Below are 26,415 nucleotides of genomic sequence, written 5' to 3'. Positions count from 1 at the left end.
AATAGGACCTATTTTTCCAGGGCTGTTGTGAAGATAAGATGAGATAATGAATGTAAAATGCTTTGCAAACCTTAAAACATTATGTAAATGCTAGTTATTATTATATCATTTAAAGGCATAAAATAAAATACATAGGACTACAAAATAAACCAATTATATTGAAATACAGTTATCAATTTTTTTTTAAAGTTCACAGACCTCCGGTTAGGAACCCCTGCCTTAGCTAGTGTAGTAGGACTCAAAGATACTTTCTTTGCATTGCTATCACTCAAAACACAAGATACAAAATACATGTTCTGAAAAATGCTAGGGGCAATGAAAGCAATCATTCCAGACTAGGCAGGTATGGAAGAATTACTCTAGCAAAGGGAGGCTACAGCATTATGATGGTCTCACAATCAATACAATCTGAAGCATGTGGAGAAGAGGAAATAAATAGCAGAAGAGAAATCAACCTACTACACAGTGGCTCTTCTCTCTCTCAGGAATTCATACCACCGCCCGCCCTGGCCCCTGTGGTTCCCTTGGGAGAACTATGGAAACAGGGGATGAAGGCTGTATCTTACTGGCCTAAGTCAATCACAGGGCAATATAACTTTGTGTGACCTCTTTATCTTCCACTGTTTTTCTTCCTTTAATCAAGAGGAAAACAAATAGTCATAACAGTTGGAGACTCGTAAATAAGGTGGGAGGTGGACAAGGGTGTATCTAATAGGGATCACGTAAGCTTTCTTCTTGTAACTCTGTCATTGCTAACCTTCTATCTGGTCTTACTAAAGCCCTTGAAAGCTCAGTTCAGAGAATTCATAAAGTTTTAGCTTCAGATCCGATGGTTACATCCCTTGCTTTCATTTCTGAACTTCAGTAATTCACTTCTGATTCTTTCTCGCACTGTTCAAATTCAAGACTAAAGACAGATACCTCCAGTAGGCAGCCAGCCAACCAGCCAGTGAGGAAGTGCCCTTCCTCCTTGTGTAGGATATATAGTGGAAAGGTCAATGGACTGAAGGTCTGGGTTTGAATTCTGGCTCTGCTGCCGACATCGGCTAGTCACTTTTTGTGGATCTGAATTTTCCTCATCTGTAAAGTGGGGACAATTTCCCTGTCCTGTTGTGAGGCTCAAATGAGATAATGTAACTCACTCTATAACTGTAAACTTTCTAAAAACTGGAGTGATTATCATATAAAATTGGAAGCTGGATCTTCAAAGATTAAAACTGTTATAGGAAACAGTCTCATTCAATTTGTAGCTAATCAGCACCCAATCATTATTTCAACAGTAATATTTGTGGGAAGACAGGAGAACTTAAGGATGCCATTCTTTAGTTCATATTTTTCAGTCTATGTGGATTCAACTGTAAAGATTTCCATTGTAGCAAGCAATCCATGTGACAGTCTGAGAATGTTTTATGGAAAGTTGGTGTTCACTCAATCAGGCAAGGCTGGGATCTGACCCAACATTAGCTATTACTTATACCCACCCAGTCAAGCATAACCAACATAACGATCCCTTTATTGCTGGTCAAATGTGTTGAGATATCCTGAGTTTAACCAAGGATAAGGCTTCACTTTGACTGAAAAGACTCACTTTCTAAATTGCTATTCAGATCAACCTATATGACGCTAGAATGCAAACTCTCCAGATCTTTGCTCATTCATATGATCTGGGTTCAAATCCTGTCTCTGATGGGCAAGTACATTAAACAAAATCATCTGTGAATTTGAATTCTTTTTTACAGGAAGAAGAATAGATTATATCAGAGGTGTCAAATTCTCCAGCCCAAGAGTGAGCAGAAACCAGATACAAATATAATCGGGAAATATTTAACAAAATAAATAAATAAAAATACAATAAAACATAGATAATATTAGCACGTGGATTTCTATGTCAATATGCTGTCCACAGAAATCCTTACGTATGATTTGGTGGCTTAGTTTCTATTTGAGTTTGACATCACTGATAGATCATCTTTTCCTGTCTTCTAACTGTAATACACATGGGAGAACTATTTCTAAATTAATTTTCCCTTGTACTTTACATAGTACATGAGGGTTGCTTAACTAATATCAAAACAAACCAGGATATCACCCGGAGAGCAGAGGTCTTCTCTAGGACTAAATATATTGCCAGGATTCAAAGAACAATCCCTAATTACTCTTGGGCAGTAAAGCAGGTACTTTTCCTATGTTCTCCTTTGTAAAGGGAGGGAACATAAGCCACTGTCAGTTAGGCATGTGCTATGCATTCTTTTCTCAGGAGAGGTAATAGATTTCTGCAGACCCATCTACACTCTTTCACCTTCTCTTGTCTTTGAACAGCAGGCACTCTAATACAACTGACTGGAGATAGGGGCAGTCATGGAAGAATGCAGCTAGATGAGATATTTTACTGACACTTAGACCACCTTATTGCTATTAAGAAGCAGTTTTTAAAAAAATGTGTTTTAGTGGAAGTCTGGGGTGGCAGGAATCTAGGGATTCCTTGAACAAAAGAGTGGTCCAAAGAGAACAAACTAAATTTGTGTTTGCTCCTTCACCTTAAGGACACCAACCCCAGGGCTGCCCTAGAATTTGGAATGATGGAGTATGAAAAGGTCCGGTAAAGTCTGAAAAACCAATATAAACACGGCCTGAAAGAAGACATGTCTCTAACTTCTAGGAAAAGGTGCAAGTTTAAAGGAGCACGTTAACAATACTGTATTACTTAATTGTAACCATCTTGTTTTTGCTAGTGGGCTTCCTAAACCCCCAATAGTGTATGTGGGTGGGTGTCCAGGATAACTTTAAATATCAGATTCTGATGCTCTGCATACTATGGAGTAAAATGTTGGAAAGCTCACTCAAGTGTTAGCTAATTAGGATTTACAAACACACGAAAACTTGGGAGTCCTGGTTTGTTCCTAAATCTCCTTGATTTTCCCCTCTAGGAAAAACCAACTAAGCTTCCAGTTTGATTTCTAGGGCATGAGAAATAAAGTCGCAGATGGCTTCTTTTTGAGGGGAGAAGATGGAGAGCATCTTATGCAAGCAAACACTCAAGACTTTATTTATTTATTTAAAAGGCAAGCTAAACCTTGGAGAAAAAGACTCAGACCCCACAGAAGATCAACTCTGAGCAAGATTCTGCAACCCATTGCTTAGTCCTGCGGATTTAACACGCCCTCTTACCTTTCAGTTGCCTCCCTGGTCCACTTCCACTTGGTACCCCTTAGCGCTAGGACAACGTTGGTGAAACAGGTGCGCCAGCCAACCAGCTCTATGCTCCCAAAGTGACACCGCCCCCATCCTCAGCAGCTTTCAAAGTCTAGACAAGGGAAGGCTTCCTCTGGTTCCACAGAGTCATCACCATTGCCCCCACGAGGCTGCCACCTCTTCCATTCAACTGTCAATTCTGCTCCACATCCAATCAGAGGCAGCCCCGCCCCCCAGGCCCGTCTTCTCTTATCCGTCAAACTCCGGGCCCAGTTCCCGATTGGTGCTCTGGTTGGGGAGAAACCCAACCCCACCCCCTCGAGGGAGGGGTCAGGCGGCCGGTCGGTCTGGCCAGTGCAGCTGCCCTCCTTTAGTCCAGCGGAGGAGGAGGAGTGGGGTGTGGGAGGTGTAAGACCTGGGGGGCACACTGGGGAAAACGGGCAAGTGCTACAGGAAGCGGTCAGAGATGGAGGAAAGCCCCAGCTCAGGCCACCCCCATAACAAGAGCGACCCGGTGGCCCCCAGAACCCTATCTCCCAACCAAGCCACCCTCTCTCCGTCCCGCGCTGCAGCCTTGCACAGGACGGCGAGCAATGGGCAGTGCCAAGGGAGGAGAGACATCTCGCCCCTCCCTCCTGCCCAGATGGAGACTGTGGCCACCGTCGAGGATGAACGAGAATTCCTCAGGGCCTCCCAGATGAGGGGCAGATTCCAGAGGAGGAGTTCCATCCCCGCCGAGGTCCTTGGTCCCAGGGAAGAGGAAGAAGCCACGGTGGTGTGGGCCATCTACCCCAAGACAGAAGAGCAAATCAAGAAACTGAAGGAATCCTGTAAAGACCTGCTCCCCTTCCGAGGTCTGGAAGACGAGCTGCGGTTACAGATCTTCAGTGCCATGTTTGAGAAGAAAGTCCTCCCCCAAGAGTCCGTGGTGGAACAGGGAGAAAACGGGGACCACTTCTTCGTCATCGAACACGGCACATTTGATATCCTCGTGCAAAAAAACAACCAGCAGAATCGCATCGGCCAGTATAAAAACAGCGGTACTTTCGGAGAGCTAGCTTTGATGTACTCCTATCCCAGACCTGCTACTATTGTTGCCGTCACAGAAGGAAACCTCTGGGGCCTGGATCGAGTGACTTTCCGGACAATCACTGTGACGTTCCAGTTGGAGAAGAAAAAGAGGCTGCAAATGTTCATTGCCTCGGTGCCCTTTTTCAAGTCTCTGGAGGCCACAGAGTCAGTGAAAATCCTCGATGTGGTAGAGGAGAAGACTTATCAGCCTGGGGAATGCATTTTCCGAAAGGGTGAAATCGCAGATAAGTTTTACATAGTCGAATCAGGTGAGGTCAAAATTGTGGCCGAAAAGTCCGGTGGTAAGGAGGTGGGAATTGTGAGGCATCATAAGGAAGATTATTTTGGAGAATCAGCTCTCATCAGCAACAAACCTAGAACAACTTCGGCTTATGCAGAAGGAGAAGTCAAATGCGTGGTTATGGATGTGCAGGCACTAGAGAGACTTCTTGGGCCGTGTATGGACATTTTGAAGAGAGATATGTCACATTTCGAGGAGTTAATAAAACTGCTTGGTACCAAAATTGACACAAAAGTCTGAGGTGTCTAGGGGAATAGGCATTTTAATAATACAGAAAATCTTCCGATGGCAATACCGCAAACTAGAAAGAAATGGACGTGTCCTTTGTCTTTTTCCCCCTCAGAACAATTTGCTTATACCTGGGCTGCCATTGCTGCCAGCGAGTACAATAAAGCACAGGACTCCTAAGTTGCCCCAACGCTAATATTCTGATGTGTTTTGGTGTATTTTTTTCTCCCTCATTTTTAAAAATCACTTGCTATATCTTCAGCAGTTTTGAGTCTTGGCAAATGCCCACATTGTGACAACATTTTTTAGGCACCTCATCCCGACCCACCAAGCCCGATTCCATCCAGAACCTAGACTGAGGTTCCTTTGAATGATTTTCACCTTCTAGAGCCCTCCCTTGTATAAGACACCCACTTCTTAGAGAGCAAATCTGGCTTCGGTCCATTGGAAGTTGGCTTAACCCATTCAATTCTCTGGCCTCTTATTTAATACATTAACAAAGTATTATGTATATGTATTATGTATGCATTACATATTATATTTGTATTATAGTTATATGTATTATAACTATGATGTATTATATTGTTTGCATTATATATCTAACCATGTATGTATTATATATATTTGTATTACAGTTAATACATTCAGCATAGAAAGATCTGTTATTACATTTCAGACTCAATATAGAAAACAGATTATTACTAATGATGCAAAATAACTCCTCTACACTAAATATTCCAAAAATAAAGCTACAGGTATAGCTCATTCTCCCCCCACTCCAAGAAATAATAGGAATTTCCCATCTTGAGTACTATTTTTTTACATGAAAAATATAATTTTCTGAGATAAATGGTTCTCTCATTCTCCATACATTTTCCTCAATCAACAAGCACTTGTTAAAAGTACCTACTATGTGCAAGGCAACTTATTAAGTGCTGGGGGTTCAAAGAAAGGCAAAATAGCTCCTGCTGTCAAGAAGCTCACATTCTAATCGGAGGTGGAAAACAACAATAAATAAAAGGTACATCTTGATATTGCTGAAAAGAATCATCTCTTGCAAAATGTCAACGCTGATATTCAAAACAATTTTTATTTCATTTTCTCCTATTATTAGGAACTCATCCAAATGTAGTAGCAGCCTAATTGGTCTTCCTGAAGTAGTTCTCTTGCCATTCCAATCCATTCTCTACTTTGCTGCCAAAATAATTTTCCTAAGGCATAAGTCTGACCAAGTCCCACTCCCTCCCCCACTCAGTAAACTTAAGTGGCTCCCTATTATCTCCAGGATCAAACATAAAGTCCTCTGGGATTTCGAGCTCCTCATAACATTTACAGTCTTAAGACTTTACTTTCCTCCAATCATTCTACAATCTTTCCATACTGGCCTATAAGTTGTTATTGTTCATCCTTTGTTCTCTAAGAGGACCAATGACATCGCCAGTGTGATATCTTGACTTGTGGGTGAATTGGATTTAAGTGAGGCAGAACTTCACAAAGTCACCAGCCTCACTCTCTCCTCCAGAGTCATCAAAGTCCAGGGGCAAGACAAAAGTCAAGATGCAGTGGATGACCTTGGCCTTTTTAAGGCCTCCTTACTAATATCATTCACAAGAAGCAAGCTCTCACTTTGTGGCCTTTGTGTCCTATGTCTGGAATTTCTCTGTCCCTCTACCCTCCCCTCTCCCTCTCCCTCTCCTCTCTCCTCTCTTCTCTCTCCCTCTCCCCTCTCTCCCCCCTCTCCCTCTCCCCTCTCTCCCCCCTCTCTCTCTCCCTCTCCCCTCCCCTCCCCTCCCCTCCCCTCCCCTCCCCTCCCCTCCCCTCTCCTCTCCTCTCCTCTCCTCTCCTCTCCTCTCCTCTCCTCTCCTCTCCTCTCCTCTCTTTACCACCCCCAGCTCTCCTTTCTTTGTTTCCCTGGCTTCTTTTAAGACAGCTTAACTTCTGCAGGCCTATCCTACTCCACCTAGCTGCTAATACCTTCTGTATACTGCATGGCTAGTTATTTACATGTTCATTTCCTCAGTAGAATGTAAGCTCCCTGAGGATAGGGACTGGTTTTTTTCTCTTCATTAGCAGCATTCTGCACAGTGCCTGGCACCTAGCACTTTAATTAATGTTTTTTTGACTGAATGAACTTTTATTAGCTATTTAAAGACCATTATTAGGGCAGCTGATGGCACAGTGGATAGAGTATCTGGCCTGGAGTCAGAAAGACTCCTCTTCCTAAGTTCAAACGCAGCTGTGTAACCCTGGGCAAGTCACTTAACTCTATTTGCCTCAGTTCTTCATCTAGAAAATGGGCTAGAAGAAGGAAATGGCAAACCACTCCAGTATCTTTGCCAAGAAAACCCAAATGGGATCATAAAGAGTCTGATGAGACTGAATAAAAAGACTGAGGAACTGAAAAGACAATTGTTACTTCAGGATTATATTGTAGGCATCTAAAGTTATTTTTCATCCTCTTTTGCCCAAGGCAACATTTTGTTTAAAATCATGCCTATTATATATTCCTTAAAAGTTTATTGTAATTCTAACTTTCATTGATAATTTTATTTTGTGGATGGAATATAAATGTTGAATGAAACAAATTGAAACTCATTTCTTTGTGCTTTTCAAAGCTAATAAAGGTTAAGTTCAACAGGATGGAATAATTTTGTGTCCTGTGGTATGCATCAAATGGAATTTATGATCCAAATGTAATAGTTTAGAATAAGGTAGCAGATAAAGAAGGTAAAGGCCTAGATGCAGCTAGTGAAACATCATTGATCTCAGTTTAAAGTGGCTGCCTCAGCATTTAGAGACTGCAGGGTTGCAATTTCCTACTTCATTTGTAGGTCATCCACCAATGGATGGTAATATACAGCCAACTATAATATGCCAATTAACATATATACACACACACGTATATATATATACATATACCAACTATAATATGTCAACTAATATATATGCCAAATATAATATTACCCCAGTAGTAATATACAGCCAACTATAGGACCAGTATTCAAGGAAAGCCCATCGTTTCCTAAACAGTCTGTTCTTAAAAATATAAAAGGAAGTAAGTCATGGTTTTTGGAATCACTAGTTAAAACTCTGAGATGTCTGAGTCCAGTGAAGTAGTGAAGGTGGGTAGGGCCCACGTTAGATTCATATATTAATTTTAATAGTGCAAAATTTTTTTTAAAAGGTGCAATTTGAAGAACTGGCTTATGTTCTTGGTATCTTTGGAAGCATTCCATCACTGGAAAATTTCTTTTTTAGCTTAAAAAAACCTTGCAAATCATTATCCTTTCAAAATATATATGTTAATAGACTACCTTTCCTTATCAAGAATTAACTTAAGGAACTTTACACACTTCAAATGGTTATATGGTTATTTACGGTAATGGGGAGCACAGCAAGGACAGTTATTAAAATCACAGATGATCAGGAAAAAAAATTAATATCAAGTCTCCCAACCATTACTAGAATTACTAACATGCTCTTAAACTGATTGGAATGAAAAGCACTCTTACGTGCCTCAACCTACCTTTTGCTGACAGATTCAACAAACAACGAAATGTCTGAAAATTGTGGAATGCCTGTGCTTAATGCCCAAACTTGTTGTGCCAATTGTGGAGTGGATACTAAGGAAAGGATTCTTGAAGAAAATAGCCTTAAAAGAAATTGCTTAGGGTAGGTCCAGTTGCTATCACTGGGCAGACTGCAAGGAGAACATTTGCCCACGTTGTATATAATTAGAGGCTTTAAGGTCTGTCAAAGCCGCGCTTGTATAAATTTCACTTTATTATATGATGTGCAGTAACAGTGACTCATTTTGGAATCTAAATAGGTCTACCTCTGTATTTCTGTAACATTATTATCTTCAAAAATACTGACGTGCTTATTCAGTGTATGTTCAGAAACAACAATAGCTTGTTTCAGAAATACTTCAACCAGGTAAAAGCTGTTTATCCTTATGTCAAGGAAGTCCCTGACAAATGTTTCATGAAGTTTAAAAAGCAATTCCCTGTTGAATAGATCTCGGTTTCTTTAAAAGGTTTCTTTTTCTGCCCTTGCAAAACTAAATCAAAAGTAGTTCCCCCTCATCTGATTGTTGAGATGCCTTTAATAAAAATCTTTTTTTTTTAAAAGGCATTCATCTTGGGAGATGAAGAGAGTAAGCAAAGGAAAGATCAGCCCAAGGGGTACATTTTAAAGAAAACAGCAGGAAGTAAAAAAAAAAAAAACACCCTAGGGCTAGACAAAGGTTCTTTCAACTAACTTCCTCTGTTTTTATGATACTAATGAGGTCTTAATTCTGGCTAAGGAATTTGAAGCTCAGTAACTTAACTGTATTTTGAAAAGCTTTTCTTGGAACTTTATCCAACCTGGAGTCCCTGGATTCCTCCTCTTGACTTCTCTTTCCTGGAGAATGATCCAATGAGAGATCATTCATCTCTCATGCAGTTAGCTGGTCAAGAACCTTGCTTATTTCTGCTGAAGTATGGGGTCACTTTTGCTTGAATTCCCAAGTGTCTGGGAAAGTCACACGAGGAACTCATTAGCTCTGCCTTTGGTTGAAACAACAAGGTCCCTTCCCCAGCCAAAAAAACACGCAACATTTCACACAACCTCGAATGTGTTTCTGTCAAAACCTCCCGTGGAAAGTTCTCTTAGATCTTAGATATACTAAGTAGCTGGAAAAGGACAGCATGGAAGCAGAATTTGCTGTGAAGTGCTTGTGTTCTGAAATTCCTCTGTTCGACCTTTCCTGACAAGAGGTCCTTCACAGCCTCGAAGACTTCGTCACTTTAGTGGGACATATTTTCTCCACTATGAAAGCACAACCTAGGTTGAACAGAAGTGTTGCTTTTTCGGAGGGGTGCTATGGAGACACAGAATCACCCCCAAACTTCTTCCCCATCAGAGAAATCTGAAAGATGTGGTTAAATATAACCGTTCGCTCACCCCAAACAGCCTTCAAACATAAGGGCACCAAGTTTTGCCTCACACAGTACTATAGAATTTAATTAAGTGGGGGAGGGGGACGTTTCTCCAATTACCCAATTATAGGTTGGAATTTAATATAGCACAATTGCCTCTACCTTTTTCATTTCTGAAATATGCTAAATAGTTCCTAAAGGGCTCATCACATTTTATCAGTTAGCGACTTGGACCAAAGAGTTCTGTCTCTTACTCTCATGTGAACCATTTTTTCTTTAAATATTTATGTTATCAGCATATACCCCTCAAATAGGCAGTTTTCCCCTAGAGAGATACATCGATGCTATTCATTTGGGGAGATGGTCAGGAAAGATGAAGGGGAAGTCTCATTGACTGGGGATAACTTCTTAATTCCAGACACACAGGCCAATGTCTTCCCTTGTGAGTGTACTTCATAGTCTGAAGTGATGCTCTAATCCTGAGCCTTTATTTCGATAAAATCCATACATATCTATATCTATATATGTACATACAAATATATCCACATGCAATACATTCTTTCCTAATGTAAAGATTTCCGATAACAGCATAAAACTACCAGTTAATAATAGGGCCCACCATGTAAATTACAGTGGTTTCCAAAAATAAAGCTTCATGGAGGAAAAATTTGCAAGTTACCACTGTGAGGTATACACATTGGGAGAACAGTTCCATCACACCACGGAAATCTGGATGTTCTCTCATAACTGGCACACTTTTATTCAGAATACTTGGAAATAATTTTCCGTATAAACCAAACCATGGCTTCTCCACACCTCGCCGGTCTGTCTCCCTCTACTCAACCAACCTTACAATTAGACACCCTGGGGCCTGTTCCTAAATTTCTCCTTGCATTTCCAGGGAGCAAGAAGCAATGAAAGGAGTAATAGAGAGGCCTTGTCACCATCTCAGCCCTCTGCCTCAGTGATGTTGGGTGGTGGCTAGTACCACGTGACATGTGGAATGTGCCTCGTTTATGGAATTCCCTTCTTAACAATCAGCCCACAAATGCTCAGATCCTTGAGGCCCTTAGCACAATGTTAGTTATTAAAGATCCCAAATCAAGTGCTCCCAAGGGGCCCACCAGATGCATGAATTCTGAAGAACTTTTTTTTTTTTCTGAATTAAATTGGGATTGGCTCTGCTCCTGTACAAAGGCAGGATCCTAGCTGAGACAACCAGAAGCCACTGAAAAAACTCATACTTGCCAATCTCTGTCCTGATTGATATTAACAATATAAGTATGTACAAAGGATGCTCATGACATTGAGAAATTCCATGGAATAAAGAAGAAATTCTTTGGGGATTTGTCCCAATTTAGCTCTCCTGAGTAAAACCAGCCTTGTCATACCGCCATCATCTGTCAGAAGATGCTATGAGTCCGGGCTAGGCTATTCAGACTTGTTTGGGGGTATTCCTTCCATCTAGTCTATGAATATAGCAGTCTCTTGGCAGGCCTTGTAATTCTATGGATCCCCTGCTTTCATTCTTCCCTCAGAATGGACCAGTTTCTTATCTGAAGCCAGAGTTCATGGATCAATTAACGGCTTGCTCATGGTTAAACCATCTTTGTTGAAGGCTCTGAAGGCTTTCACTTAAGAGAATCAGACAGCTGAATACCCCATTGTGCACTCAGGTCAAAGGTCAGCATGGGAACGAAAATTAGAGAGGAAAGCCAACTAACGATTGATTGTGAAAGCTTTGTTTTAATGGGTACCTATTAGAAAGCCATCAGCAGAGAAAGGCATAGGAGTCAATAGCCAGGTAAAACGAAGATCATATCCCAGAAAAATATACTGTGCACAGGTACACTGACAAGGCCGAAAGCATTCTAGTTGTAGTTTCAGGTATTACATTGCCCAATTAATAGTGAAGTAGGAATGAGGCCATAGCAACGAGATACTAAATAGAATTTAGAAACTCCTTACCTATAAAAATGCCACACCTGTGTCTTTAATAGTCAATCACTGAAGACATTTGCAATGGTCTGCAAATAAGAATCCCTAACCATCTTTGTTCCTGGTCTTTGCAACTCAATACTGTAAGAGATCCCATTGCCATTTTCATGTGGCAAATCCTCAGTAATACACCCTCTACTCCAGTCATACTGTATTTCTTTCCCTCTTACCATTCTCATGTGTCTCAACCCATTTCTACTTTAAGAATTGGGGAAAATTGAGGTCAGAACAACTAAATAACGAATAACTAAACAACTAATGTCCTAAGTCATAAAGAATGATGGCTGAGCCTGCCATGGACTTTTTTGCCTAACTCTCCCCCTAAGAAGCAAAAAGCTACTTTCATCAGCTGGTTATGTATGAAGGGGAGCCATACACTTACTAAGAGTCCATTTAAATAGAAGTCTCTGTGTTGCTACTTTTATTCCGGTCTTCCTTACTACAGTAGTTACTACCAGACCTCTCTACCTCCCTAGGTTCAAAGGTAGCAGACTCTCGGGATATGAGATTGATGGCAGTTTTTATTATCTGAAGACATGTATCTAAAATCACAACCTTGGGAACACAGGAAATGACTAGATAGGGAAATTACTTCGAATATTATCATGCTTTTCTTACATGAACTCCAGTGAAAGTCTTTATTTTAAGACTTTACAAGTAGTCTGCAGCTTCCCACAGAATCCTTCGTAGGGAACTTGAAAGGAAGAAAGAAAACATTTAAAACGGCAAGAATCGCAAGTTAATCAAAATTGAATTGGCATCGTTCCTGAGGAAGTTGCCTGCAGGCAATAGGAAGGAAAAACAGATAGCTATTTCTTGTAGTCTCATCTGATTGGAGAAAGGCAGACACTTCAGAGCTCAGAAAAAGGTTCTCTGTGATCTCCCAAAGAGGCTCCCAGCAAAAGGTTCCTCCTGAGACTTCAAAAGGCCACAGCTCCCATGAAGCATCACTCTGACAAAAACCTCTTGGAACATGAGCCTCCTATCAGGCCTGGGTAAATAGGGAAATTCGGCAATTATCACTCCAAAGAAGTTGAGAAATGAGTGGGCATGTGGTTTCACTCTGGGCAGCCAAAAATAAAACTGTTTGGTTTCACTTGGGGGAGGGGGGACGTTGATCACAGTTGCAAAAAAGATGCATAGAGCTCTTGGGATTGATGAGACTTTGAGGTTATCAGACCTTTAGTCCATTTTACTGCCTGCATGCAAAAATATTCAGCTACTTTTAAAGACTTCTAGAGAAGGAAATTCTTTTATTCCTTCCATAGTCTCTCATTTCCTGTGTTTAAAAAAATCCATGGTATCAATTCAAGAAGCACTTATTAAGCACTTACTATATACCCATAGTATAGGGGAAAGAGAATGTGGTGTACCTTAGAGTGAGGCATGGCTAATTTCAGGTCCAGCCTTTGCCATGTTCTGGTTGGGTGACCCTGGGCAAGTTATTTAACCCCTCAGTAACCCAGGCAATTCTCTAAGGCTATAAGCTGTACAATGGAAAAGGCATTGGCTTTCGACTCAGAGGATCTGGGTTCAAATCTTGATTTCTGTCACTTACTACCTGAGTGAGTCATTTACCTCCCTGGGTCTCATTTTCCTCATCTACAAATTGAAGGAGCTGGATTAGATAGTTTCTGAGAACCTGTCCAACACCTAAATTGATCACCCCAAATTACAAAACAATTACTAATCCGCATTAACAGAAGGGATTTTTCTTACCAGGAATTTCCTACAATGGTGGAATCACAGGTTCTGAGTCCCTTTGCCCAGTTTTTTTCCACCCTCTCCCCCACAAAAAAGGTGTGCCAGATACTTTGCTAGGCTCTAAAAATACAAAGACAAAAACAGAATCTGTTTTTGCCCTCAAGGAACTTACATTCTACCGGAGATTCTTATATCTGGAAATTTTTTTGTCTAATACTGAGATACAGTGTCTGAATCAAAAGATAACAATTCTACCAGCATACCTCTCTCCCACTGAAAAGCCCCTCTATGCCTCTCTGGAACCTCTTGTCCTTCTTACTAACATATCTTTTCATGCATGGAGCAACCCTGCATAGGCCTTCCAGCCCAGAGCTGTATTACTCAATCAATCCTGATGTCATTCCATCCTTGCATTTCTTCAGAGTCCAGATCCAGGCTGAAGCAGGGTATTGCTCATCCCCTAGAGCTCTGCCCCAAGCCTGAAACTCTCTTTGCTGCCCCACCTCCCTTACACACACCCACACATGCTCACACACACACACACACACACGCACACGCACACGCACACGCACACGCACACTCGAACGCACATATACACACCCTTCCAGAGTTAGTCATCTCTCCGGTAGAACTATTTATCTCATAAGCCAACACCCCTAGTAATGACAGTGACAGATTTGATCTCTGAGAAGGCCAGAGTGTCCATGTAACAAAAAGATGTAAGTAACGGCTAACATTTATATATCACCTACTGTGTGCCAGGCACTGTGTTAAGCATTTTACAAACATCTCATTTTATTCACATGAAAACCCTGTGAGGTGGGTGTTATTATCCCCATTTTACAGCTGAGGCAAACAGAGGTTAAGAGTGACTTGTCCAAGCCAATCAATAAACATTTATTAAGTGCCTACTATATGCAAGGTACTGTGCTAAGCACTGGTGATACAAAAAGAGGCAAAAGACTAGCCCTACCCTCAAGGAGCTCACAATCTAATGGGAGAGACCACAAGCCAATAAATATGTATAGGAGAAATAGGAAAAAATTAAGAGAGGTCAGGCATCAGAATTAAGAGGAGTTGTGCATAATGGGATTTTAGTTGGGACTAAAAGGAAGCCCATAGGGAGAGCTAAGAAGGGAGAGCATTCCAGAGACAAAGTTGAGAGATGGAGCATCTTGTTTGTAGAACTGCAAGGAGGTTACATAGCTAGTAAGGATCTGAGGTTGGATTTGAACTCCGATCTTCCTGACTCCACGCCCAGTGCTCTTATCCACTAGGCCACCTAGCTGCCTCTGCATAGGTGAGAGCAGTATGATGCCCAAAGTCCATGAGCTCAAGGTGGAGATATTCAGGGAGAGCTGGGGGCAGCTCAGAGCCACATCATGGAAGTACTAGATTATCTGAAAATGGTGGGACCTTCAAGGTGAGTTGAAGATGATGGAGGGGGAAGACAGAGCAGTCATATTTGTGCTACTGACTCTTGGAACCTTTTCATCCTTCCCAGCACCTCCTTATTCTCTGATTTCTGTGTTAGCTGCTAAAGAGAAGTTGGGGTAAGAGGGTGGAGATTTCCAAGAGACACACAGTGACTCTGATCTCTAGAGTTTAACTCACTTGCCCAGTATTATTTCCTTCATGTTCACCATAACCCACGGGCTAGTGTGGGGCAGAGGTCTTTCGTTCCATCTTATAGAAAGGACAATTGATGGGACCGAGTGATTTGACTTGCCTGCGTAGACTGCTGTACAAAAAACCCAAAATCAAGTCCAGGAGTTCCAACTTCCATTCTGATTCTCTTGGCTTGTAAAGTATTTTCTAAGGACCTTTGGATTTGTGATGGGACAGTTCCTTGGAAATTCCCAGAATCAGTTTCTCACCTAGAATAAAAGCTCTGGAACCAGGACCTCATGAGTAAGCAGCTGTTCCCTTGCCCTGTGATGGGATCATCATTTGTTTCGAAGTCCGGGAATACCCAGTTATCTCTTTTATTCCCTGGATTCCTAAGGCCATGGATGTTGGGGTGTGGCAGAAGACCTTACACTCCCTGTGAAGTCATTTGGGTGTAATGAATCTGGATTCTATTTCCTTTTCTGAACCGGCCAGTCCTCTGGGATTGTAGCTCTTCCAGAAAATTCTAGGAGGCAAACCCCTTCTGCAGGGATGTTTGTATAAAATAACAATCCTGATTCTTATAAACTGGTCTCATTACTTTATAGCCACATCTTACAGTAAAAACCCTCCTTTTTATTTTTTTTTTATATTTTGAGGAAATATTACAAATAAAAAGAAGAATTCTAGTTGAGATTGTTAGTACATTCACTAGGATATTGCTTACCATACCTTAATAAAAAGAGCAAAATATTATAAGCACTGAGAAAAATGACCTTTGGGTACTTCCCTCATCTAGGCAACCAGAGGGTTTTTTCAGGGGAAATATTATCACAGCTTCTCCCTCAGTGTTTCTTCTTTGGCTGATGACCAAGCTATCTTTAAACTTGCTAAGTACTTGTACTTTATATAGGGACCCAGATCCTAAGCTCTTGTAAGCAACGTATATAGAAATTATCATCTATATACAACAAAGATATTTATCAAGAATTTGGTAGAGCCTGTGTGCCATGAAAATGGTCATCTGATTGCTTCAGCCTTGCCCTTGAGATATCTTCCAAAATGCATCCTGGGCTTGGAAAGTCACTCATCTAAAAGCTTTCCAGGTTCTCCCTCTTCCTTATTTCAAGAATTCCTGGAATTCTCCCTCTTCCCCCAACTAATCAAAAGAGATTAGTAAAAGAGAACTCCTCACCTCCATTTGACCTAAATGTGAACACTCCTAACTTTTTTATACTTTTATATTGCTGTTTGTTTTGTATGTATCCTATTAAATTAATCACCTACCCTCTGTCTGACTCAGTTCCTTCAATTGTAAAATTTGGATAATAATAGCACCTACCTCCCAGAGTGATTGTGAGGATCAAATGAAATAATGTTTTGCATGATCTTTGGGTACTTCCCTCATCTAGGCAAGGGTTTATAGTTCAGTAAATTTTAAAATAAAAGTTAAGTACTCATGGCATTTGAGAATAGCTTCTAAAAACCTTGATGTAGTAGAGAACTCTATTACACATACAACATGGCTTTTATAATGCAGATTTATATTTATTACAGGTCCTCACTTCTGCCCTATAACATCCCCCTTGGAGCTCTTCAGATTAGATCAAATCAAATCCCCTTAAATATAACCACTGCATAAAGCAAAAGACGTAAAAACCTGCCAGTCAATAAGTATCTACTACAATTAGCCTAACATTAGACTAGGCACTGTCCAACTCCCTCATTCCCCACCAAAACCAAAAAGTGTAAGACATAGTCCCTTGTAGTACTTGGAGTCAGGAAATCTGCAGATCTACTACCTCTGGGAGACGTAGTTTCATCACCTGTAAAATACTGTCTACTTTACAAGCTTTCTTGGGGCTATTGAGAATCAAATGAAAATATGTGTGAAATTTCTTGGAAAACTATAACGCTGTATACATGAATACATATGCATTATTATGACAACCGAGGCACGAGTCTTGTTTTCCATCACCATTGTTACACAGGGACTTCATCCCATTCCTTCCTTGCTGGCAGCCTGATTCCTGCCAGTATAAATCTACATGAGTTCTTCTGGCTGCTGCTTTCTTCACCCCCCTCCCCTCTCCCAGATGTTGGCTCCTTCCAAACATCTTGGGATCAAGTTATTGACTCAGTTTGCCTAAGTGGGTAATATAGCCCTTGAACAAAAGCTAAGCTAAATCACAGGGGACTCCGTCATTCCCTTGGATAATTGCCTCCATGCTCTCTCTGAGGCCAATCATCAAAACCATAGGGTCTGAGATGGATGACACTGTGGGTGTTTGAACAGTACAAAATAGCAACCCTACAATCATGCATTCTACATAGTGGCTTGGATGTCCTTAGCTGGTTCTGATGCACGGATAATAAATCCAACTGGAAAAATGATTCCTTGAGGTAAGATAGCCTTGTTAGTAACTTCATGCTCCAACAAATGACCCTGATTTGGGTGTCTATGGGCCACATGGCTGTAGTCCCTAAACCTCACTGCAAATCATTAGGATCTCCATTAGGTGATCACTATTAGGACCTAGTACACAAAGGCCCAGAGAACCTAGTTATGCTGAATGCCACACTTCCTCTCCCTCTGCATGGCCCTGTGTTACTCCAAAGTGCTCTTAAACACAGAGAAGGCAACTAGGTTGGACAGTAGAGTCAGGAAGACTCATCTTCCTGAGGTTAAATCTGGCCTCAGACACTAGTTGTGTGACCCTGAGCAAGCCAATTCACCCTATTTATCTCAGTTTCCTCATCTGTAAAATGAGCTGGAGAAGGAAATGGTAAACCACTCCTGTATTTGCCAAGAAAACCCCAAAAAGGGGTCACGAGGAGTTGGACACGATTGAAAATGGCTGAACAACAAAAACACTCAGAAGTCCAAAGGCAGGCCCAGGCTAGAGATAGGATGATTTGATTTGTTTGAGGTCACATAGCTTAAAAAAAATTCTCCTTCCTACCTAACCACCAATGGAATTCTCCAGAGCTAAGAAGAGAATCCTACAAATAGAAGGTACTCTAGGGGGTTTCTCATCTAGGGTGGGACCTTAGGGTCACAGACCACCCCCACTCATCGCCAAGGACCTCTAGAGGTCCCCTATTCTCAAGATCTAGGTTTTCTGATCTGGTTCAATCGTTTAGGATGGCCAATAATAAGCTAGAGGAGTTTCAGATTTAGAGTGAGGGGGAAAAAAACAACCTACTTTAAAGGTCATCTAATCTAACTTTCTCATTTTACAGATAAGGAAACTGAGGCACAAAGGGGTTAGGTGATTTGGCCAAGACACACAGGTAGTGACTAGCATATTCTAAAAAACCGAGGGAACTGTTCACAAGCTGCCCAGTTCCAAGATAGCCTTCAAGGGGCTCCCAAGTGAAGGGGCAGAGTCTCTGAAGGAAAGGGTTAAAACAAGAACACTGGTCTGCTTGTGGTATGTATGTGCCTAGTCTCATAAAACTCCCACTAATGAGAAGCAGCTTATTGGCTTTACACCCCTGGTGGAAGTTCATCCTCATCCTCTTATTTGAGGCTAAATCTTTGCCAAGTTATCAGCCCTCTGCCCCAGAGAGCCAGCTGTGGGTTAAATGTGTTCACCACTGTTAATTCTATTCCTAGATTCCTCAGGGTAGGAAGCTGGGGCACACTTTCAGAGAAGCCCAGATGACAGACTTCTCTGCCCTGGGTGAATGGGGTGGTGGAGGCAGGAGGGATGCTAACGATTTGATGGCCGTAATGTGTCTTAGGATCTTAGATTTAGGGCCAGAAGGTTCCTCATGGAGCTTTTTACAAATAAAGAAACAAGGCCCGGAGGAGTTGGGAGACTTGCCCAAAGTCACATAGGTAATAAATGATAGAGGAGATTTTGAACCTTTGCTGACTCCAAATCAAGTGTTCTTCCCATGTTACCAAGCTACTTGTTAGAATGGTGTTTAGTCATGGGTTCCTCTTGAGAGGAAAAAGTTGGCACGGGAATCCATCTACCCTGGATCGAATAAGGCTTTACATTAACCCCCTCAACTTCTCTAGAGTACCCAGAAGCTGCTTCCTTCCGGCATGATGGAGAGGGTTGAGTAAATCATATACCACTCTCCATCCCTCAATCCCACTCCAGGAATCCCATCCTCAGAAAGCCATACACCTTCTAGTCTTGCTCCTTGGGCCCTCTGGAGAACTTGGCTCTGGTGGGTTGGGTAGGAAAGAACCTGAAGCATGAGTGTTAAAAAAAAAATGAAAATTTGTAAAGTACTCTAAGATGTCCACCGTGCTTTATGCGTGCCATTTCATTGGGAATCACCAACAACCATGTGAGACAAGTGCTGTTACTAACCCTGTTTTTGCAGATGAGGGAGTTGAGGCCCGAGAGAGAGTTTGAATGACTTAACTACAGTCACAAAGCTAAGAAGTATCTGAGGCAGGTCCTGATTCCAAGAGCTCTATCCATTGGGCCAACTAGCTGCTAGCATGCCTTGCTTTTACCCCTTTTGGCCAAAGCTAAACCCTTCTGGGGAAGAATGAAGCAGGAGAGAGGGTCTAGATTAGTCCTCGAAGTAAGAAATGAGCTCCATACCAGGGAAGGTCTCTAGCTGTGCTATTAGGTTTTCGGTTTCTCTGGCATGTCCTAAGGCCAGGATCACAAATGTTAACCTGTCCTATGTTAACTGTAGCCTAAGCACTTGGACCTTTCTGGTTCTGGTGTGAATGCCAGAATTTGCAGACTGGTTTTTTTCTCACCAATTTTCTCCCTAACCCCCCAGCATCATTTATTTGATTTGGGAACCTGATACTCAAGGGGGCACATGAACCACAATCCCACACCAGTAGGCAGTAGCCTACGCTAGTGAAATATAACCTGTGCCCTTCCCTGGGCAGGGCAGATGGATCCCCACCCTCACCAGGCTAAGCCCTCTTTATTTCTGTTAAGGAGCCAGGAGCTCTTATCTCTCATTTTAATCCTGGGGAGAAAAATACTATACTCTCCATACAAAGCCCAGGCTTGTCTGGGGGTGGATCAGTAACAGATTTGATGGTGCTCTTGGAGTTTGTGTGTAGGGAAGATGTTGAAATGGGAGTGGTGGAAGACTGTACAGGTTCAGAAGAGTTGGGGGAGGGTTGACACTAAGGGTTTCAGTGGCCTGTGGGTAAGATGTTAATTGGGGTTAGAGAAAGACACTATGGGAAAAGGGTGTAGGACGGTATAGTGGGTATTCTTAGTTTCATTCAGATGATGGGAAAGACATGAGCCAACCGAAGTCTTGGATCTCCTTGGTACAAGTTATCACTAGGCAAGTCCTGGATAGATTTGGGGTTGGTCCTGGGGTAGGGTGTGCTATGTGGGAATTTCCCTCAGTACTTTGCTCCTCTTTTCACAGGACTCAGTGTCAAGAAAAAGGGACCTTCAGAGTCTCCCCTGAAATAGGAACCCCCAGTAATTTTCCTAAATTGAACAATTCTGTTTGGCAAATCCCTCATTCCATTGCCCCTCTAATACCAACCCCTCATCCTCCACCCCCCCACCCCCCCACCCCCACCCCCGCCCCCAACTCTCCCAACCAATCACCAGAATGGCAGAATGATTCAAAATTCTTTTCTTACCATACCAGCCTGCATGACCCTGAGTAAGAGACAAAGCCCCTGGGACTTCACAGTTAGGAACAAAAACCTTGTGTGGCGATTCTAGCACTCCAAATACCCTTCAGGGTAGGGGTGGGTCTCCGAGGAATTGTAGCTGGAAGATGCAACTCCTATGTTCTAACCGTTTTTTATCCCCCCAACCTTGCTCATTCTTTTTCTCTAACCCCATTGTCTTTGTGTGGAAAGCTTGCAGTCAATTGATTCCTAATGAGAAGCAACCACTGCTACTTCCACAAAAACCCTGGGGAAGAAGGGGAAGCCGCTTTTGCCAGAGGGTGCTGACGCGGTCCCCCAGAGAACGAGAGGAAAGCTGGGGTGGGGAGGGTTCCTCAGTTTAGGAGGTGGGAACAGGAACAGAGGCAGCAGCAACACCCACGAAGCCCTTCTGCAGTGCCACAGTCAATTTACAACCTGTCTTATTTCTCTAATAAGCTAGATCAGATGGTAGGGTAAGCAGGGGTACGTGGGAAGAGGGGAGAAAGGAGGGCACGAAACAATGCAGGGATACTAATCAGCCTCTTTCCCCCCAACGCTCCTTCTGAATTCTAGGTTCCAAATCAGTTTCAGGCTTTCGAGCCCGAAGGTACTTTTGCTGCTTCCCATCTTTATTCCTTTTTAACTTCTCTTTTATGAAACAGCTGCAGTCCATCCCACCTTGTCTCTCACCAGATCTCTCCACATAGACTTCTAATGGCACACCAGACCAGTTCTTTCCCTACACCACCTCTAGCTCCCATAGTCTATGCATAGACTCTCCTTGCTGCCCCTCCCTCCCCAGGGCAGATTCCCTTTGAGGACTCCGGCATCTGCCACTAGTTCGTAAATTCAAACGCACAAGCCGGTCTTCTGCCGGGTTCCACCTTTCACTCAACCATTTCCTTCTCCTTCTAGAAGCGGACCCCTGGGTTAGTGTCCAGAGCTTACCCAGGAGTGGAGGAAGCAATACCCCTGCAGGGTGCTTTTCATTGCTTCCACCATCCCATACCCTCAATGCACCGTGGCTTTAGCCACATGGTAGGACTGGTCAGTGCTCCTGCCCCTTTTCCTGAGCTCAGCCTCTCTCATTCAGAGCGCACACATTTCCACAAAGATCTAAGTTCATTCAAGTTTCGCTATCATTTCCACTTTGCCCCGATCTCCGGGGGTGGGGTGGGGGTCCCAGGAGTGGGGGAGAAATTGAAATGCTAGTCCCCATCCTCAATCCCAACACCTCCTGCCCATCAGTCCCCATCCAAATCCCTCCCCTCAAATGGTTAGGAAAGCAACGGGGTGGGGGGTGGGAGGACAGGAAGCTTCCAATAGCTCTGACTAATCTCCCTCTGTCAGAGAAAGGGAGGGCTGCCAAGAGACCCTCCTTCTTGCGGACCCCACACCCATCACCCAAAGCACGCCAAGGCAGGCTAGAAAGAGCAGCTCCCAGGCAGGCTCTCCGGCTTTCAAGGCTCCAGGTTCTCAGGATTCCCAGCCCTTTGCCACTGGGGCATGTTTGGAAAGGGGGGTGGGGAGATGAGGTAAAAGGTGCTCTTACCTGTTGGGGAAATGCACCGTCTTGATCGGCCTCCCTGACCTGGGCACAGGCATGTGGAGCATTTTCCCACTGGCTGGCTACCTCTCCACCGGGTAGTTGCCGGTCGCTCCCAGGGTTAACTCCAACCCGCCTTCCCCTGCACCCTCCTGAGGCAGCCAGAAAAAGCATCAGCAGTGGCCCATGAGGAGGGAAAGAAACCGAACCTTCCTGCTGTCCCTCTTTCTCTCTCCTCTCTCTCTTTCTCTCTCTCTGTCTCTCCCTCTCTCTCCCTCTCTCTCTCTCTCTCTTCTCTTCACCACTCCTGCTCAGTACTTAAAGCTACAGCTGTACTTAAAGCTACAGAGCCTCATTTCCCTGACAGTGACTTCTGTCCCAGGCACAGGCGAGTGCAGGCCGGGAGCTGGCTCTTTAACACCCAGAGCAGGTAGACAAAGAGCTACTGCTGCTTCTTCTTTTCAGAACCGTTCTCTGGATAGGGTGGTGCTGATCAAGGCTTGTGGCTCTGACCTCTACCTGGATCCTGAGGGATTTAACCCCTGCAATGCCAGGGAGCATGCATGACCTTGTGTTTTCTCAGCCGTGTCTTTGGGTGGTCGTGGCGGGGAGGGACAGCATTTGCAGCCTTCCTGGTTTTGCCCCTGATGCACCAGGGTGAACCTGGGTTGAATCCCTCCCCATGCTCTGTGCTAAAGTTCCCTCTTGTGCAGAAGGCAGGGGCTCAGCCTCTTTCTAGCCTCGCTCATTCTCAAGAAGTGAGGATACAGAAGATGGGACCACTGAATCTTTCAAAAGGAAGACTGAAAAAGAAGGATCGAGGGAGTCTTTAGAAACTGTAATCACCAAGTCCTAGCTAACTGGAGTAGTTTAGGAAATACCTTGTGTAACAGGAAGTAGATAGGTGGCTCAGTGGACAGAATGCCAGCCTTCTCCTGAGTTCAAATCTGGCCTCAGATACTTACTAGCTGTGTGACCCTGGGCAAGTCACTTAGCCTTGTTTGCCTCAGTTTCCTCATCTGTAAAAAGAGCTGGAGAAGGAAATGGCAAACCACTCTGGTACCTTTGCCAAGAAAACCCCAAATGGGGTCATAAAGAGTCAAACAGGACTGAGAGGACTGAATAACAACAACAAAGTAGGAGGTAGGAGGGATGGAAAGAGGAGGACCTGGTCACTGAAAAGGCAGCAAGAACTAAACTGGTCATAGAACTTGAGGAACAGGGATGTGGGTGGGTATGGAGGAGGTTGGGGTGGGTCATGGGTAGGGTGGGTCACTATTTAATATTTATAGAATATAATATTTAATAGTGGGTCAACTATTATATAGTGGGTTTGCAAAGCAGTTTACAAACATTATTTTACTGAAGCCTCAAAACAACTAAAGGCATATTATTTTACCAAAATGGAAACTGAGGCTGGAGTGGGGATGTGTGTGTGTGGGGGGGGGGGAGGGGGAGTGTATCAAGTGATCAGCCCATGTTTACAGAAGTAGTAGGTGCCAGAGTCAAGATCAGAACCAAGTGATTTGCCCTAGTTCACACACGTACAAGCCACATGGGGGGGATTTGAACTAAGGTCTTCTGACTTCAGAGCCCATATTCTATATATTCTACTGCCTCCCCTATTCAGGGGTGAGCCCATTTATCTCATGGGCCTCAGTTTTTTAAAGTGAAGGAATCACACGAGCCTCTTGGAATCCATACGGAGATGTGGACAATGCTTTCCAAGACCAGCCACCTGATCCTTGACATTTAGCTGGTCTCTTGGGCAGCTAGGTGGTATAGTAGAGAGCGTTCTGGGCATGCAGGCAGGAAGACCTGAGCTCTAATCTAGCCTCAGACAAGCTGGGTGAGCCTCAGAAAAGCTGGGTGAGCCTCAGCAAGTCGCTTAACTTCGGTTTGTCTCAGTTTTCTCAACTGTAAAAAGAGGATAATGATACCACCTACCAGTCAGGGTGGTTGGGAGGATCAAATGGGATAAAATTAGTAAAGCCCTTGGTGCAGTCCCTGACATATGTGGTGCTGTATAAAAGCTTATTCCCATCCCCTTCTTACCCCTCTGACCACTAAGGGACTGCTGCTTTAGCATAATGAAACCTAGCATTAGGGATGGAAAAACCCAGCAGTGGGGAACTCCCATCTAGGGTTCCCTGGGCAGGGTCTTTAGCTTTTCTAGTTAAATCGAACTGTTCAAACGCCTATGGGGAAAGCTGGATGGATGTGCTTTGAGATCAAGGGAAAAGAAGGGTGTGTGTGTGTGGGGGGGGGTGGTTCTAGATTCCTTTCTCAAAAGTCGGGATGTCCTTCAGTCAGATCTATCTGCCTGGAACAGCTGTCTTCCTTGGTGTATCCAGGTAGAAACTTTTTATCTCCTAAACTCTGTCTTGGTATTTGGAGGGTTAAGGAAGGATATTTCTTTGAGTTCTCTCATTAGTAAAATGAGAGACTAGGACCTGAGTATCTCTAAAGGCTCTCTGGCTCTAAATCCCATAATCTTATAATCTATTACACCTCGAGTGTACTCAGTAAAGTGTGAGGTGGTGAGGAAAAAATGTTTGATTTGGGGTCAGGAGACATGGGTTCAAATCTCAACTCTGATGCTACTAGGCTGTACGAACATGGGCAAATCACTTAACCTCTGAGTTTTAGCTCTGTCTTCTCCTTGGGTTTGGTGGGAAGAACACTGATGGTGGGGTCAGTGGACCTGGGTTCAAGTCCTCAGTTTGATCACTTACTGGCTGCATGACCTTGGACAAGTTATTTAACCCCCCCCCCCAGGCCTCAGTTTCCCCATCTGTAAAATGGGAGAGTTCAGCGAGATGACCTCAAGGCCCCTTATAGCTCTCGATCTATCTATGATCATTCTGGACTATGGCTCTCATCTGAAAATGGAGCTAAATATCCTTGTACTATGTGAAGACAACACTTTGTAAACCATAAAGCATGATATAAATTGGAGTTAATAGTAATGTTGCTACTTTTATAACTCCTAATGCTATTGTGGGAAGGACCCAGAGGGGTTTGTGGATTCCTGAATGAAGAGGAGTCAGGAGAACCGGCACCTGGGCTCGAAGGTAGGGGTAGGGGCTATGCCTGGGAGTCTAAGTATGCAGTCTTGCTTTTTTTCATTCAGGGACTAGTAGGGGTGGGATTAGCTGCATTTCTGGGCTAGCTGGGGAAACGATATTACACTGCCCTTCCACGAGGGATCTTCTTTGGGCTCAGACAAAGTGGGCTGATTCTGCAAAGTGGGGCAGCTAGCAATGTTTTCCTCTAGACTGAGCTCACAATTCCCTATCCCATTTCCTCGTCTGTCACTTTCTAGACTGGGGATTCTTAATCTGGTGGCAATGAATTTGTTTTAGAAAATTTCGATAACTGTATTTCAATATAAGTGGTTTCCTTTATAATCCTACGTATTACATTTTATGCATTTAGCAACACTATTGAGAAGGGTACATAGACTTTGCCAGACTGCCCAAGGGGTTAAGAGTCCATTTTAGACAAGGCCTCGACTGCAGCAGATCTGAGGCTAGGGTGGGGGCCCCATTCCAAAAAGGTAAAGACAAACCCACAGGTGACTCGATTGCCATCCAGGCCCTTGCTAATTTTGCTATTGTTTCTAGAACACATTGGTTCTGAAAGGCCTCCTGGGTGCATATAGTCTGGGGCAGGGTAGAGTGAAGTGAAAAGTCTTCTGTCCACTAGGCAACTGCTTGATGCAGGAGGATGGAGGTTGAACTGTGCATTCCTTCACATCCTTTGTCATTCTTTATTCATCCCATGTGGCCCTATCATCCCACCTCCTCTCTGCTCCTGGAAGTCTGCCCTATGGCTTCATCTTGCTTCAGAATGGTGGAGTAGAGGGAGAGGGGTCTTAAAGAGTCAATGTCCCAGCAAAAAGCCCAGTTCACTTACTGAACCCCTCAGAGAACCTCTAATCTCTCACTCAGCCCCTTCCCCTAAAGCAGCAAGCTCCTCTAGGATCCGGTGTGCCTGCCATCTGCTTTCTGAATCTGAGGCTTCCCTTGCTCCATGTGCACCCCCCTATGCACCAAGGCTAAGAAGGAGGGTTTTGGGCAGAAGCTCCTCAGCCCCCTTCCATTTCTTTATGAGAAGTAATGGGGACAGTGGGGCAACAGATACCAGGCAGGGCACTCAAGCGGAACCCAACCAGTGGTTTTTTTCCACTCGGACCTCACCCAACCTGACACTGCAGAGATAGAGGGCTTTA

The 26,415-nt window shown here is 43.4% G+C and overlaps 2 protein-coding genes across 2 annotated transcripts in view; one reads left to right on the top strand and one right to left on the bottom strand.

Annotated features, from left to right (window-relative positions):
• NAV1 (neuron navigator 1) overlaps positions 1 to 26,415 on the bottom strand; it is a 226,190-nt gene that overhangs the window by 54,147 nt on the left and 145,628 nt on the right. The window lies entirely within an intron of this gene.
• LOC118845916 (cAMP-dependent protein kinase type II-alpha regulatory subunit-like) lies at positions 3,659 to 4,804 on the top strand. The gene has a single exon (XM_036754024.1). It carries the CDS (start codon positions 3,659 to 3,661, stop codon positions 4,802 to 4,804), a length of 1,146 nt encoding a protein of 381 aa, XP_036609919.1.

The sequence above is a fragment of the Trichosurus vulpecula genome, chromosome 4, assembly GCF_011100635.1.
Source record: "Trichosurus vulpecula isolate mTriVul1 chromosome 4, mTriVul1.pri, whole genome shotgun sequence".
Classification (NCBI taxonomy): domain Eukaryota; kingdom Metazoa; phylum Chordata; class Mammalia; order Diprotodontia; family Phalangeridae; genus Trichosurus; species Trichosurus vulpecula.
This window is presented reverse-complemented; position numbering and strand designations above follow the sequence as displayed.